The sequence below is a fragment of the Lepidothrix coronata genome, unplaced genomic scaffold, assembly GCF_001604755.1.
Source record: "Lepidothrix coronata isolate B3197 unplaced genomic scaffold, Lepidothrix_coronata-1.0 Scaffold76, whole genome shotgun sequence".
NCBI lineage: Eukaryota > Metazoa > Chordata > Aves > Passeriformes > Pipridae > Lepidothrix > Lepidothrix coronata.
This window is the reverse complement of record NW_016690256.1, coordinates 245,641-259,729: the sequence shown is the minus strand read 5'-3', so window position 1 is coordinate 259,729 and position 14,089 is coordinate 245,641. Positions and strand designations below refer to the sequence as shown.

At 39.4% G+C, this 14,089-nt stretch overlaps 1 protein-coding gene across 9 annotated transcripts in view; it reads left to right on the top strand.

Moving 5' to 3' along the window:
- FAT3 (FAT atypical cadherin 3) overlaps positions 1–14,089 on the top strand; it is a 401,772-nt gene that overhangs the window by 333,484 nt on the left and 54,199 nt on the right. For all 9 annotated transcript variants that reach the window (XM_017819708.1, XM_017819707.1, XM_017819709.1 and 6 more), the window contains 4 exons: positions 3,652–3,848; positions 4,906–5,059; positions 5,922–6,155; positions 13,599–13,988. In XM_017819708.1, coding sequence (XP_017675197.1) covers positions 3,652–3,848; positions 4,906–5,059; positions 5,922–6,155; positions 13,599–13,988 — 975 coding nt within the window. The remainder of the gene's footprint in view (positions 1–3,651; positions 3,849–4,905; positions 5,060–5,921; positions 6,156–13,598; positions 13,989–14,089) is intronic.

The window sequence follows — 14,089 nt, the reverse complement described above, 5'->3', positions numbered from 1 at the left end:
GCGAAAAACTAATTAATTAGAATGCCCCTAGGAAACTGAATCTGCTTGCATATATTAGTGAAAAAGTTAATTAATCACTGCAGAATGAGATCTGCATCAAGACATATGTATAAGTACTAGGAAACGTTTCCTGGGCCACGGTGTGGATTTTTTTGCCTTTCCATTTTTAAGAATATTTCCTTGACAGTATTTTAGTGCTTACATGTCATTATTTCTGTTGCACTTTACAGTGCACCTTTACTTTCCACCAACAAAGTATAGAGCCAGTCCTAAGAAGCAAAAAAGAAAGATGAACGCGCTAATAAAAAAGCCATGCAGATAAACTCTTACACATGTTTGCTGCTTACTGCACAGGTTTCTTGGTCATTCAAATTGATACTTTTCGAATGGAGTAAAGAGGAATAAAAGGGATCCCAAGAACCATTTTTTTCATGCATATTCCCCAAATTCCTAGGTGTGATTTAAAAGCCATTCCATCAGCAACAAAGCAACAGTGATTTTAAAATTGCTGCAAGGCAATGTTACTGCTAGCTGTAAAAACCACCAGCTGATTTTAATTAGATTTTACCTTTCCTCTTTTCTCAGCAATGGGATACCCATACCTTGAGTGTATTGCTTCCTAGTTGGTCAGGACAGTTAATCATTTTTTTTACATAAGGACTAGTGTGCAGGAAAGCCTGATTAATATCATAAAGCAAAATAAGAACATTGAAGACCATTTTTATTAATGGTTTACAACGTTAAACTCACTGTGACAAGACTACAGCCTTTAATAAAGAAGAGTTAAGCTTTTTTTTTGCTGGTGTTGAACTGAATAAAGGGAATTAAACGTCAATCAGCAGGGGTCTGCCTTCTTTGAAGTCACATTCAGACTCAAGTCTGTGGACAAATTCTCATTTCCTTGGATTGTATTCAGATCTGGACTGTAGTATACATCAACACTCTATGTAACCCTCTTTAGGAGAAATGCAGGTTTATATGACACAACAGATTAAACAATGTGTTCTCTGGTGGTTATTCTGGACTGTCATAGAAATCAGTGGGAAAGCTGCTTGGTTTTGTGATCAAACTGCTTGGTTTTGTGTGGTTTTCTATCAACAGAAAATATCTGTATTTGATATATCAGTTTAGTGCTGTGTATGATTCAAGGACCTTTTATAATTATAATGCCTGTCTGACTACTTTTATGGAAATCTTATTGATTACAACTTGCTTTTGTTGGCACAGTCATAGCTAGCACAAATGGTGACGCTTAACAAGAAAGATCTGCTCAGCCTGACTCAGCTGACTTAGTTTTCATATTAAATAGAAACCAGTCTATGTTGTCACTGGTAGCTAATAAAGGAAGCATAGATTACAGCCTCTGATCTCTTTTCTGCTTTTTGTGTAGAAAGTAGGTATGAAATGGACATTAGACTTTTTCTGCTTGGTTTTAAGCTCAGCTTCAAGTTCAGACCTTCTCTGCTTTGTTATTTTGCTAAAAAGGTTGCTGAGAACTGACTTAATTGTGACAGCAAAAGCAACATCAGAGACAGCAAAGTTAATGCAAATAAATTCAACCTTGCTTTTTTGTTTGTTTGTTTGTTTTTTGTTTTTTGTCTAATAGTTATGCAATCATTTCATGCAAGTAACTACAGGGGGAGAGGGGAAGGTTTTAGAACCTGGTCTTTCTATTGAGCTTGGACAGATCCCATGACACATGTCAGAACCCAGAGTAGTTTGTAAGCAAATGTACGCTAGCATGTTTGACATTGTTGAACTTGTTACAAGAAAGAATAAGCATTCATTCCCTTAATAGTTTTATACCGCTTTTAAACATAAGCAACATGGACAATAGTTCTCAGATTGCATTCCTGCATGGAGAGCACATGAGAAAACTTAATATGAGTAGCAGGTTAGCTGCAATTAAAGGGCACCCAGTGGAGCAGCATGATGCTTTTTAATATGTCCTTGCTGAGTTTCTGTAGTGCATGAGTTTGCTATGACTAGAGCGGTCTATCCTAAATTTTCAGGTATTTTTTTACAGACCAAGGTTGTGTTAGACACTGGGCACAGAAGACTGAGTAGTTGGCTTTACTGGCTTTGGCTGAGGTGGAATTAATTTTCTGAATAGCACCTGCTATGTGGCTGTGATTTGGATTTGTGCTGGAAACAGTGTTTCTACCACAGGGATATTTTAGTTACTGCTGAGCGGTGCTTACACAGAGTCAAGGACTTTTCTGCTCTTCACCACACCCCACCAGTGAGGAGGCCAGGGGTTCACAAGGAGTTGGGAGGGGACACAGCCAGGACAGCTGACCCCAGCTGACCCAAGGGATATTCCAGAGCATGTGACATCATGCTCAGCAATAAAAGCTGAGGGAGGAAGGAGGAAGGGAGATTGTCCAGAGTTATGGCATTTGTCTTCCCAAGTAACTGTCAGGGCAACAGAGCCCTGCTTTCCTGGAGATGGCTGAACACCTGCCCTGAATTCCTTTTTATGCTTATACACACAGATTTGCTTTTCCAGATGCACTGTCTCAACCCATATATTTTCTCAGTTTTACCCTTGAGATTCTCTTCCCATTCCCACTGGGGAAGAAATGAGCGAGTGGTTGTGTGGGACTGAGCTGACTAGTGGAGTTAAGTCATAACATTGGTTTAAAGGATTTTACTGCCTTGTCTGACAGANGGATCAGACTCAGAGAAGGGTGATTGAAGGTGTTTCTTCATGGACCATGCAGGAGGCTGTACCATTTCAGATAAAAGAGTAAATAACTGTTGGAAAAATTAATGACTGTGCCCGCCTTAATTATTGTACACTTCTGCACATGACATGTCCTTCCTTCCTTCCTTCCTTCCTTCCTTCCTTCCTTCCTGAGGATAATGTGGACCAAAACTTTCCCTCTCCCAACCTACTTTTGTCAGCAGGCAATTTAATGATGTGGAAGAGCAACATTGCCAGGTTCAGTGTCAGAGTTAGGGCACAGTAAAAAACTCTTCTGCTTTATCTCCTGTACTCCTTTCATCATCTTCCCATCTTGGATACATTTGATCTAATTCTACTGCTTATCTTCCAACTGTTCCTCAAATGACCTCTTGTTAGGACTGTTTAATACTTATGTGTCTTCCTGTGTCATGTAAACTTTTTCAAAAACTAGCATTTTAATAAGCACAAGAATGGCACAGTTGTATGATAAAGCTTTCATTAGAGGATTCCTTAATAGAACCCTCTTCCAGTCCTTGATTGCATAATCAAGAGCTAATGAAATTGTCTTGGTAACAAGAGCTACGGTGTATTACATCCTCTCCCGAGACTAAGTGGAAAGACAATTGTACCAGCCCGAGAGGACTATTGATTGTTCACAGTTTGAATTTGATTACGCTTATGGGGAACTAAACAAGAGATCATCTTCAGCTCTGCTAAATGGATTTTGTTTCCACTGAAAGTTATTGGTTCGCTTTCATACAAGGCATTCAGGGGGGCAATAAACACGGGGAGCATAATCTCATTACAGATCTCCCGAGTCTGCAAGTTTGGAAGCACCAATCACTGTGAAACAACCGATGGCTGCTTAGTTCAGGTCTTCTGCAATGTGTCTGTGTGTTTACACCAGGTGGGAGCTCTGAAAGGACACTCCAATGCACTGTATGTTGCTTGTCTTATTGCAGGAGGGAACCCCAAAGGGAAGTTCGCTCTGGGACTGGTTCAGAATGAGTGGAAGGTTTATGTTAAAAGGCCTCTAGATCGGGAAGAGCAAGACATTTATTATCTGAACATCACTGCCACAGATGGCCTCTTTGTAACCCAAGCTGCTGTGGAAGTGAGCGTCACTGATGTTAATGACAATAATCCAGTTTGCGAACAGGTGAGTTACCAACACCCACAGAAATCAACCACTGTGTTGAAAGCGATGGGTTCCCTGGGAGTGTTCCTTGCTATTTACAGGTATTCACAGGTGATGCCGCTTTTCATCCTAATGGTCTTAGTTGAAGAATCTGGAGTGATCTGGGAGAGTAGCAGGATAAAGCATTCCTGTGAAACCAAAATTCAAGGATAATGGTCTCATAAAGCTAGCAAAGGAGCAATGTACACGTTGGCCTTTAGTTGGCTTTAGAACAAATGATGTGTTGTGAGGTGGCATTGGGCAGCCACTCCTCCCCTTCAGAAAAAAATATGTTCCCCTTTCACAACCCACATTGAAATGCCTCCAATCCAATTTAACTTCAGCTTTCCTGAACCTTCCAGATACCAGAGATGCAGTGGAAAAGGCAGAATAATGTAGCTTGCTCTCATGTTGTTGGGAATGCATGCAGTATGGCCTGACCACAGTTTTCAGAGTGCTAGCTGTCTTTTATTCTGTGGAAAGGTAATACAGGGAACTAATTTTAGCACAATATAAAGGTCTGTGTGAAAGAAAAGGCATAGTAAAACCCAGAGTTCCTTAATGGTACTGCTTTCAGAATATACAGATATTTATGTGTCTGTGTCTGTGTATGTATGTATATACTCATATAATTCCCATCATTGCATTTTCACTGATGGACTACTGTCATTGCAAGAACCACTCTGTGGAATCACAGTCTGAATTTCCCTCAAAACTGCTTGATGAGGTGATAAAAACAGTTGTTTCTGTTAGCACACTCATCAAAATTTTCTTTTCATGGATGTCAATGGAATAAACAGAAGGTAAAAAATGGTATTGCGTTAAACACCTAAGATGAGCCCTATTCAGAGTCATAATTTGGCATTGTTTATTGTGACACCTCAAAGCTTAACAGTTACTTGAATTGCTAGGAATGTGTTGCATAAAGGAAAATTGTTTCCGTTATAGAAAGATGCACTACAAATTGTTTAAAAAACGACTGTGCAAAGACTGTGAAATACTGTCACAGCATAGCTTACATTTCTGTTTTTGACTCTAGGTTGCATACACCGCACTGTTTCCTGAAGACATTCCATCAAACAAAGTCATTCTTAAAATCAGTGCTAAAGATGCTGACATCGGGTCCAATGGTGAAATTCACTACTCTCTTTATGGTGCCGGGAACAATAAATTTTTCTTAGATCCAGAAAATGGTAAGATGACAACGAAATGTTTCTTAATAGCTTTAATTCCTTGATATCAGTGGGTGCTCATTTCCTTAACAAGAGTTAGGTTACATTTGGCTATAAGCCAGTTGTTCCAGATATGGCAGGTGTGGATGACCACTTAAAGTGGTGGTGGTAGGAGGGAGAAAGAGGGACATCTTTGTTGACTAGATTGAATGTTATAACCAGAACAGTTGATATCAATCCTCTTGTTTCCCTGCAGACTTCAAGTTAGGTCAGAGATGTATCATAGAACCATAGAACAGTTTGGGTTGGAAGAGAACTTTAAAGGTCGTCTAGTCCAACTCCCCTGCCATACACACGGTAATCTTCAACTAGATTGTGTTGCTCAGAGACTCATCCAGTTAATGTTTCCAGGGCAATCTGTGCCAGTGTTTAACCATCCTCATCATAAAAAAATTCTTCCTTATATCTAGTCTAAATCTACCTGCTTTTTTAGCTTAAAACCATGATACTTTGTCCTATCGCAACAGGCCCTGCTAAAAGGATGTCTTTCTGCATCTAGATGTCTATAAATCTTGAGAGTAACAGAAAGACAAACTTGGGAAAACATGGTGGTGTTCATATGGATGAAGCTGTAGGCTGTTGAAGGCCACCATGAGTGGCTTGACATCCCTGCACTCATATCGGCAGCTCTCTTTTTTGGGTGCAGAGCAGAGGGGAGTGACACTGCTGTGAGTTTTTAATTCATTCATTGGAATAAGAGAGGTTGATTTTGTTTTCTGTTTCCTATTCCTGTGAAACACATGTTTTTGAGACACTTAAGCTATCTAGAATCAGTGATGGTGCTACAATAATAACAATAGCTGCTGGTTTTGATCAATTTTAGGTGAGCTGAAATCTTTGGCCCCTCTTGACCGAGAGAAAATCCCTGCATACAACTTGGTTGCCCGAGCCACTGATGGTGGTGGCAGGTTTTGCCAATCAGAAATCCATCTTATTTTAGAAGATGTTAATGATAATCCACCAGTGTTTTCATCTGATCACTACACTGCATGTGTCTATGAGAATACAGCCACTAAAGCTTTGTTAACAAGAGTCCAAGCCACTGATCCTGATGTCGGTAAGTGGGAAACATTGCAAACAATAATTAACATTCAGGAAGACTGTGGATTGGTGGAATTGCAATACAGATTAATTTTTCTATAGCTACTTTTCTTCATTTTTCCCTCCTTTATCTTCTTTATGCTCCCCATTTCTTTCTCTTCTATTTCTTTACATCAAAATGCTTGTGGTTAAGCTTGACATAATGGTGTTACAAACAGAAAAGCATTGCAGCAGCCACAGAAGCATGTAATCTTTTATTTTCTTGATCAGCAATAGCTGTGTTCAGGGGTAAATGATCATTTTGGGGGTAAATTCCAGCTTTTTTCCTCCAGTGGTCTCACCTCTTTTCTTGAGCTGTGATTTTGAATTCCCATGCCATTGTTTATGCAAATAATATAGTTACATGCCATACACCTATACCTGATTAATCATAGCTTTTCTAGAGTTTCATACTGCTCTAGCTCCCATTCATTCCAGCTGATTACTTTAGCATAAAATTATTGTTCACTGTGAATGTACATTATAAGTGTTTTGGTTATTTAACTGCACATTCTTTGAAAGTGTAAGAGTTTATTATATGAAGACCTTAACCTTGAAATCTGAGACCAAATATAAATATTTAAAGGGGGCCTTTTTGCATAACACAGTGGTAAAACCTACTGAATATCAGAATTTTTTATGTCACTCACTTGAGTCGAAATAAATAAATCCCTTAGTTTATTTTTTTCTTCCTCTGTTTGGAGATGTTTTGTAAAAACTGTGGCCTGAGTAGTTTCAGATAAAAAGATCTTTCATTCAGTGAAAAAGTATTTCATGTCAATATTTTTTTTTTTTGAAGTACACTGCATGCTGTAAGTCTCAGCTGTTACTGAGGCTGATAGTGTAAATATACAGGAATCCATAAAGGAGCAGCAAACATTCATTAATGTATCTATGAAGAGCTGCATTATATGCCTTGGTTGAAAAGTGACAATTAAAATTATGATACTGTTCTGCAGTGAAAAGCCAGTTACTGGTAGTAAACTACTGAACCATCTGAAGAGACAGTGTTGTCATTTTCCACTGTTGTCTTAATTACCATTTTTCTTGTAGGTGAGATGACATTCAAGGAGAGAGGGGACACAGAAATAATTAGAATAAAAATTTGTCAATGAAAGTTCTTGCTAGCACCAACTTTACAGAATAAAATGGTTAGCAGTGAAAAAAACCCCAAACCATGAGCTACCTTTCCTCTGAAACTAGAAAAGTTAAAGGGAGGGATGCATGTAATGAATAAGAAGGGACGATGTACTTCCTTAATTGTTAGACCTGTAAATTAAACCATACATTGTATCATATGAAAGTGACTAAAAAAAACTCCCTAAAACTGGATTTTGTTTTAATTACTGTTCTGCTAAAATCGTTAATTCCCTATTGCTGCATAATGAATGAGTTCAGGTGGTGTAACGTTCCCATGAGAGAAAAATTTATTATTGATATTCCTGATGGGTTATGATATTCCTGTAAGGTTCTGTGAAGCGTTATCCTGAAAGCATCATTGGAGCCAGTAAAATTCATACAAAACAATTTTTAACATTCAGGACACATCTTGTGATCAGTCTTAGAATTTGCCCATTCTCCGGTTTTGGGCTTTGAAGAGCCATGTACTGTAAGGATAGGAGCATGAATATTGAAGCCATTGAGGTAAAACTTGAGAGAAGTCCATTTGTGGTCTGCAACTAAACACAATTTAACAGAAACCTGAAAATGCCATGGGCAGACACTGTTGGATAATTAAGACAATTTCCAGTTCACAGGAAAACAGTGTTATATCTGCCTTGTACCTTCAGTGTCCCTTGAATTTCCTGATTGCACTGGACCATAAGTTGTTGTTTAGTATATTTTTAATTTAGATACATACTTATCAACCAGTTGGACACACTGAAGAAGAGATGTGATTCTTCTTCACAATATTCAGCAGAAGAAATTGGCTTTAACTGTTTAAATGTAGTAGCACACAAGCTCATTTTTCATAAACTCTGCATGTACCTAGGGATCTTAAATTAAATAATCACTTGAAGAGAGAATATACATAAGTCCATTTGCTAAGGCATTTTAGTTATTTTAATTTAAAACAATTCTTTCTCCTGTCCTGCTGAAATTGAAAATTTCCACAATATGGTATTTGCTATTTAGTCACCACCATCAGGTTTGGAAATGTTCAAACTAAAATATGAAAGAGAAATGCTGGGTTTACATTTTTTGAGAGACATTCAGAGAGAGCAGTGAATTTTCTGCCTCCCGCTGTCTCCAAATCAAAGTGCTAAATGACTCCATTCTGTTCAAATTAAGACACAAGAAGAGCTGGAGTGAATGTAGAGGTGTAATTATCTGAGCAAAGCCATCAGACAACTACAGTATCAGCCTGTTTCAAAGGAATTAGGGTCATGCTAGAGCAGCAACACTGAGGAAAACTACATGGAACTTCGTGGCAAACATGATGTTAAAAAATTAATAAACTTCAGAATAAACCTGAAGCCCAAACCTGATCTGCAGGTGCATATTCATTTCCAGTGCTGCTTGTCTTTTCTGCATGCACACAGTGTTACAGCTTTGCTTGTGCAGTATAAGAATGAATGACAACATCGTCCAAACTCAGCTGTGCTTTAAGTGATGGTTAAATCCTGCCTCACTCACAGCTGCTTTACTTTGTGAAGGAACTCCGTGCTCAGACCTGTTTCCGTGATGAGTGATGGTGTAGTCTGCCAAAGGCAGAAGCACTTACTGTACTAAAAACGAACAGTGCGTTTATCCCTCCGTCTGCAATCTTCATCACCACTGGGCCATCAGCTATCCAGATCTGTAGTCAGTTTAGTGATTTCACTGACCGATTGATTTTTTCCTGAATTTATGATGAATACAGGTTTCCAATTTTGCTCAAAATGGGAACAGCCTTGTCAGCCAGCTCTATCTTGCCTGCCACTGCTGCCTTTCAGCTTCTGCATTAGCCTATGGTTAAAGACATGGATGGTAGTCATCAAACAGGTCCTCCCCCATTCCCTGCACAACCAGCCAGTACAGATAGACTAGCAGGAAAATACAGACATGTAAGTAAAAAAGACAGGGAGGGTGAGCCAGCTATCCAAATCTCAACTTCCCACCAAAAAAGACAACACCTGACCCAGCTGAAATGGAAAGCAGGGTTTTAGATAACCATGGATGGTATCATACTGCTAACAGTTTATGACTCCCATTTCTGTCCAGTATTTCCCTTCAGTAAGGGGTTGGTTATCTTCATCTCTACCCTCTGTGGCTCTGCCTTCATCCCATGGTACCATGAGTCTGTTGGAGCACTGGTGTGAGTAAAGGCCTTTGGGGTTAAGGCCATTGTTTCCTCAAAGAAAAGGAACAAAGCAGTGAAAGCCTATCTCAGTAGCAGTGTTATTGAACTCAGCCAGGTTTTCTGGTTAAGTTGTAAAAATCACTTGAAATACTTTCCCTATGGGGCTATATATTCTTCCACAGTTCAGCAAGGTACTTCTGGCAAGATTTTTCTCTTTCATCTCAAAATGATGGAGTACGGTACTATAAAACCTGGTTTAGAATTCCTCTTTTGTCTTGTTTGCTGTTAATGTAGTTGTGGACTTTTATTTTCCAATAATTGGCTTTGTAGTTAATATTTGGGTACTCAGGAAAGACTGGAGGTACACACCAGTGTTAATCATCACACCATGAAAGACAGGGGTGGAGGAAGCACAGTAATCAGATACCATGTTTGCAAACCACTGCTGGTTGATAAATAAATCAAACTGTGTAATAACTCCACAGTTTTCAGTTGAGCTGCACCTCAAATCCTGTGTTCAGTTTTGGGCCCCTCACTACAAGAAAGCCATCGAGGTGGTGGAATGTGTCAGAAAAGGGCAACGGAGCTGAGGAAGGGTGTGGAGCACAAGTTTTATGAGGAGTAGCTGAGGGAGCTGGGGAGAAAAGAAGGCTCAGAGGGGACCTTCTCACTCTGTACAGCTACTTAAGAGGAGTTTGTGAGGTGGGGGTTGGTCTCTTCTCCTGAGTAACAAGCAGTAGGACAAGAGGAAATAGAGCTACATTATGCCAGGGGAGATTTAGATTGAAGAGTAGAAAAAATTTCTGTACAGAAAGGGTTGTCAAGCCTTGGAACAGGCTGCACAGGGAAGTGGTTGAGTCACCATCTCTGGAAGTATTTAAAATACATGTGGATGTGGCACTTAGGGACTGGTTTAGTGCCGGACTTGGCAGTACTGGGTTAACAGTTGGATTTAAGAGAAAGACATGTAGACATGGCACTTACGGACATGGTTTAGTGATGGGCTTGGTAAGGTTGGGTCAACGGTAGGTCTCAATCATCTCAAAGGTCCTTTCTAATCTGAATGATTCTGTGATTCCATGCTTTAGGCAAGGAGGATATTGATAGTCCTGAATTATGAATAGAAGTTATTTTATATTCTTGATGCTCTTTAAAGTAGTAATGACATAGAAGTTAGCATGATGTGCATGCCCCTTTGTTTTAGTACAGAAGAAACCAAGAAAAAAAAAACTATTTGAAGGGTGGCATTTGAGGTACTAGGCAGCTGTATGTTTTACAAGCTTTGGCAAAGGGCAATATTCTATCATATGCTATTACAAATCTAAATAGAAAATATGCTTGCTTATTCCTTTATTAAAAAAAAAAAATGTACTGCAATCCTCTTATGGTAATAGTGATTCCCGCAAAGGCTTTCCATGTTCATGATTGACACCTTAGAAATCTGAGAAGTTTAAGTGAGTAAGTGAGCTGACACAACACAGTTTGCAAACATTAATCCCCCAACAGCTGTGGGCAAGCAGTGTGGGAGGATTGTTCTCTTTACCAGTGCAGGAACCATGGTGTTGAAGCAGTTGTTTCCTTCTCACAGAAATCATCTCCTTTATAGTCACAGTAGAATCTACCATTGTCTCTATGGCAGGAATGTCATTGACACACACTGGTGGACGCTTCTCTGTCAGCAGAGGGTAGCGTCTGGACTAAAGCATTTTGAATTTCAGTAGAAATAATTTCCTATTTCACCTTCGCCTCATGCCTATTCTTTTTTCCAGCATTGGGTCAGGAGGCTGAGTGAAAACAGCTATTGATGTAACACAACACTTTCTTCAAAGTGCTATTCCTGCAACAGCTTTTTCACTGAATTAATTTTTCTCCTAAGAAGCAAGTATTAAATTCCACCCTACAAAACACTCTGTGAGAAGGTCAGCAGACAGACAATATCTACCTCTGTATTTCTGCATCTTTTTTTCTTCTTTCAGCATTCAGGCCAAAAGCCACCAAGGGTTGGTATCCTTGTTCCAACTCAGGTCTTCTGACCTAATCTTCTGTCTTCTTTCTTGTGCCCAGGTATGCTGTAGTGAGTATCAAGTAGGGGATTTGTGCTAGAGAAAAATGCAAATCAGACTAAACCTCTCCTGTAGAAACAGGCAGATACCAAGACTGGCTGGAACAGAATAATAAATAATACTAGTTTTACTAATTTTACATGTAAATCTCATGTGTAGTTTGGATGTTCAAGTGCGTGCTCTGAATCAGGGGGAAAAAAAAACCCATTTTTCATCATCCCCAAAGCTGTAATTAATTGCTCTAGTCAGGTCTATCCTTTTTTGTAAGTGGAAGTTCACAGAGGATTTCTAGCAGAAAGAGATCCTCCCCAGCTCAAAACGTAGACATACCTCCAGCCATTCAGACCCTGAAAACCTTCCACTTCCCAGAGGGTTTTACTCTTTTTGCATGTTTGTCAGTTTGGTTATTTCAGCTGACAGAGTATTTGGATGCATGCATCAAGAGGCTAAGGGAATAGGTGAGCATGTTCTCCAGCAGCTGTAGGGCATTCAGAGCCTAGGCATTTCAACACATGAAGGAATTTCCAACAAGTTCGTGGGCTGAGCTCAGTTCCTCATCTGTAGGACAGGAGTCGCCTCCTTGTCAGCCTTGCTGTTTTGCTGAAGGAGGGACTTTTTATTTTTCACATTTGAGATGCCATGGTGAATAGAGGTGTTCTATAGTGATTGAAAAAAAAAAAAGTAAGAATCTGTTTTGTTGCAATATTGCAATTTAATTTGTTTCTTATTTTAAAGACATTTGAACATTTGAAATATACTCTGGTGTCTCAAGCACTGCAAAAAACTTTATTCTCTGAAGAGGCCAAATAGTAATTCCTAATGCCCTTCAAGTAGGTTCTGGGACTTTGTAGTTGTTCTAGCTTTTATGTGCGTGTGATTGAAGAAAGAGTCTCCCAGCTCCCCCTTGTGTGGATGGTCGACTCCTGCTACGTCAAGCAGAAAACAAGTGTGATTTGTGCTGCTTTTGATCAAACAATTTCTACAGCGCTTTGCTGCTGGAAAGCAGAATAATACTGTCACAAATTTTAAATTAACAAAATATGCCTAGAAGGGATTGGTAGCTCTTGTTCATCTGATTAATGTCAGACTTGTAAAGTCTGTTCTGCAACAAAAACAGCAGCAAATGCTCAAGTGAGAGATGTTAAAAACAGAGACTCTCCATTTTAGTGGATCTTTGTGTTTTAGTTATAATCTATTACTGAAGCACCCAGGACCAAATCACAAAATCAACTAGCATCGAGGGACTTGAATTAGCTTATATCTATGTTCACTTTTAATTAGATTTGAAATGGCTATCCCACTGTAGTGCAGAAAGCAAGTCAGTACCATCCCCTCAGGCCTTATTACTGACAACAACCTTAGCATAGATCTGCATATTCAGCAGCTGGGTGGATAGGTGCTATGTGTTGGGAAATACAGGCAGGATTTTAAAAACATAGGATATATTTCATATCAACAACTCAATTTTTGCTCTCAACTTGGGGGACTGAGGGATTTTTCTTACTAAAATGTTCATATCCTGGCAGGAGTTTTTGGATGCAACTTTTGTCTAACAGGTATCGTCTCATGATAATATTTTGCTGCTCAACAGTGGAATCAAGGCAGCACTGGTAGCAAATATATTCTGTGCCACCTCATGTATTTTTATGGGTTTATTTTTCCCTTATGTACATTTCTGTTCCTTCAAGATGTTCTCTGAGACATTTCCAATTTCAGCACCCTGCCTGTCTCATATAATTCAATTGTAAGCTCTTCTGAGCAAGGACCGTATCTGGATTCTGCTTTCAAGTTTCATAACACAGCAGTTCTGCAAAGTGATCTTTTTTAGAAAGTATCGTGATGAGGGAAGGAACTTAACTTCTCTATGGGAATTTTTGACGAGAGAAGAGCATGTATTGTTCTCTCAAACTTTCAGCAATACGGTACTCACAGGCACTCCTTCTTTCCTGTACTCCACCCCCATTGGAAATGGTCAGTCGGATAAGCGAATTTTGCTTTAGGTTTCCATTAGATGGGAAGAGGTTTTTGTTTTCTTTATTTCACTGTATCATTTTCTCTTTTGCTTCTCTTTCAGGCGTGAACAGAAAGGTCAGCTATTCCCTGGCAGACTCTGCAGATGGTTACTTCTCAGTTGACCAGTCATCAGGAATCATTATTTTGGAGCATCCTCTTGATAGAGAGCTTCAGTCTTCCTATAACATCACTGTAAAGGCCTCAGATCAAAGCATTGTGCTGACTTTGTCCTCATTTGCCACTGTGACCATTACAGTGCTAGACATTAATGACAACCCCCCTGTGTTTGAAAGAAGAGATTATCTTGTTACAGTACCTGAAGACACCTCACCTGGCACTGAGGTCCTGTCTGTTTTTGCTACAAGCCAAGACATTGGTACTAATGCTGAGATTGCCTATCTCATCAGATCGGGGAATGAGAAAGGGAAGTTCAGAATTAACTCAAAAACAGGTTTGTAAAGTGGCTCTTACTTGGAATGCTAATTGAAAGCATCAGAAAAAGGTGAATGCTTTCGGAAGGCTCTTGGACCAAAAGATTTCCAAGACCAGAGG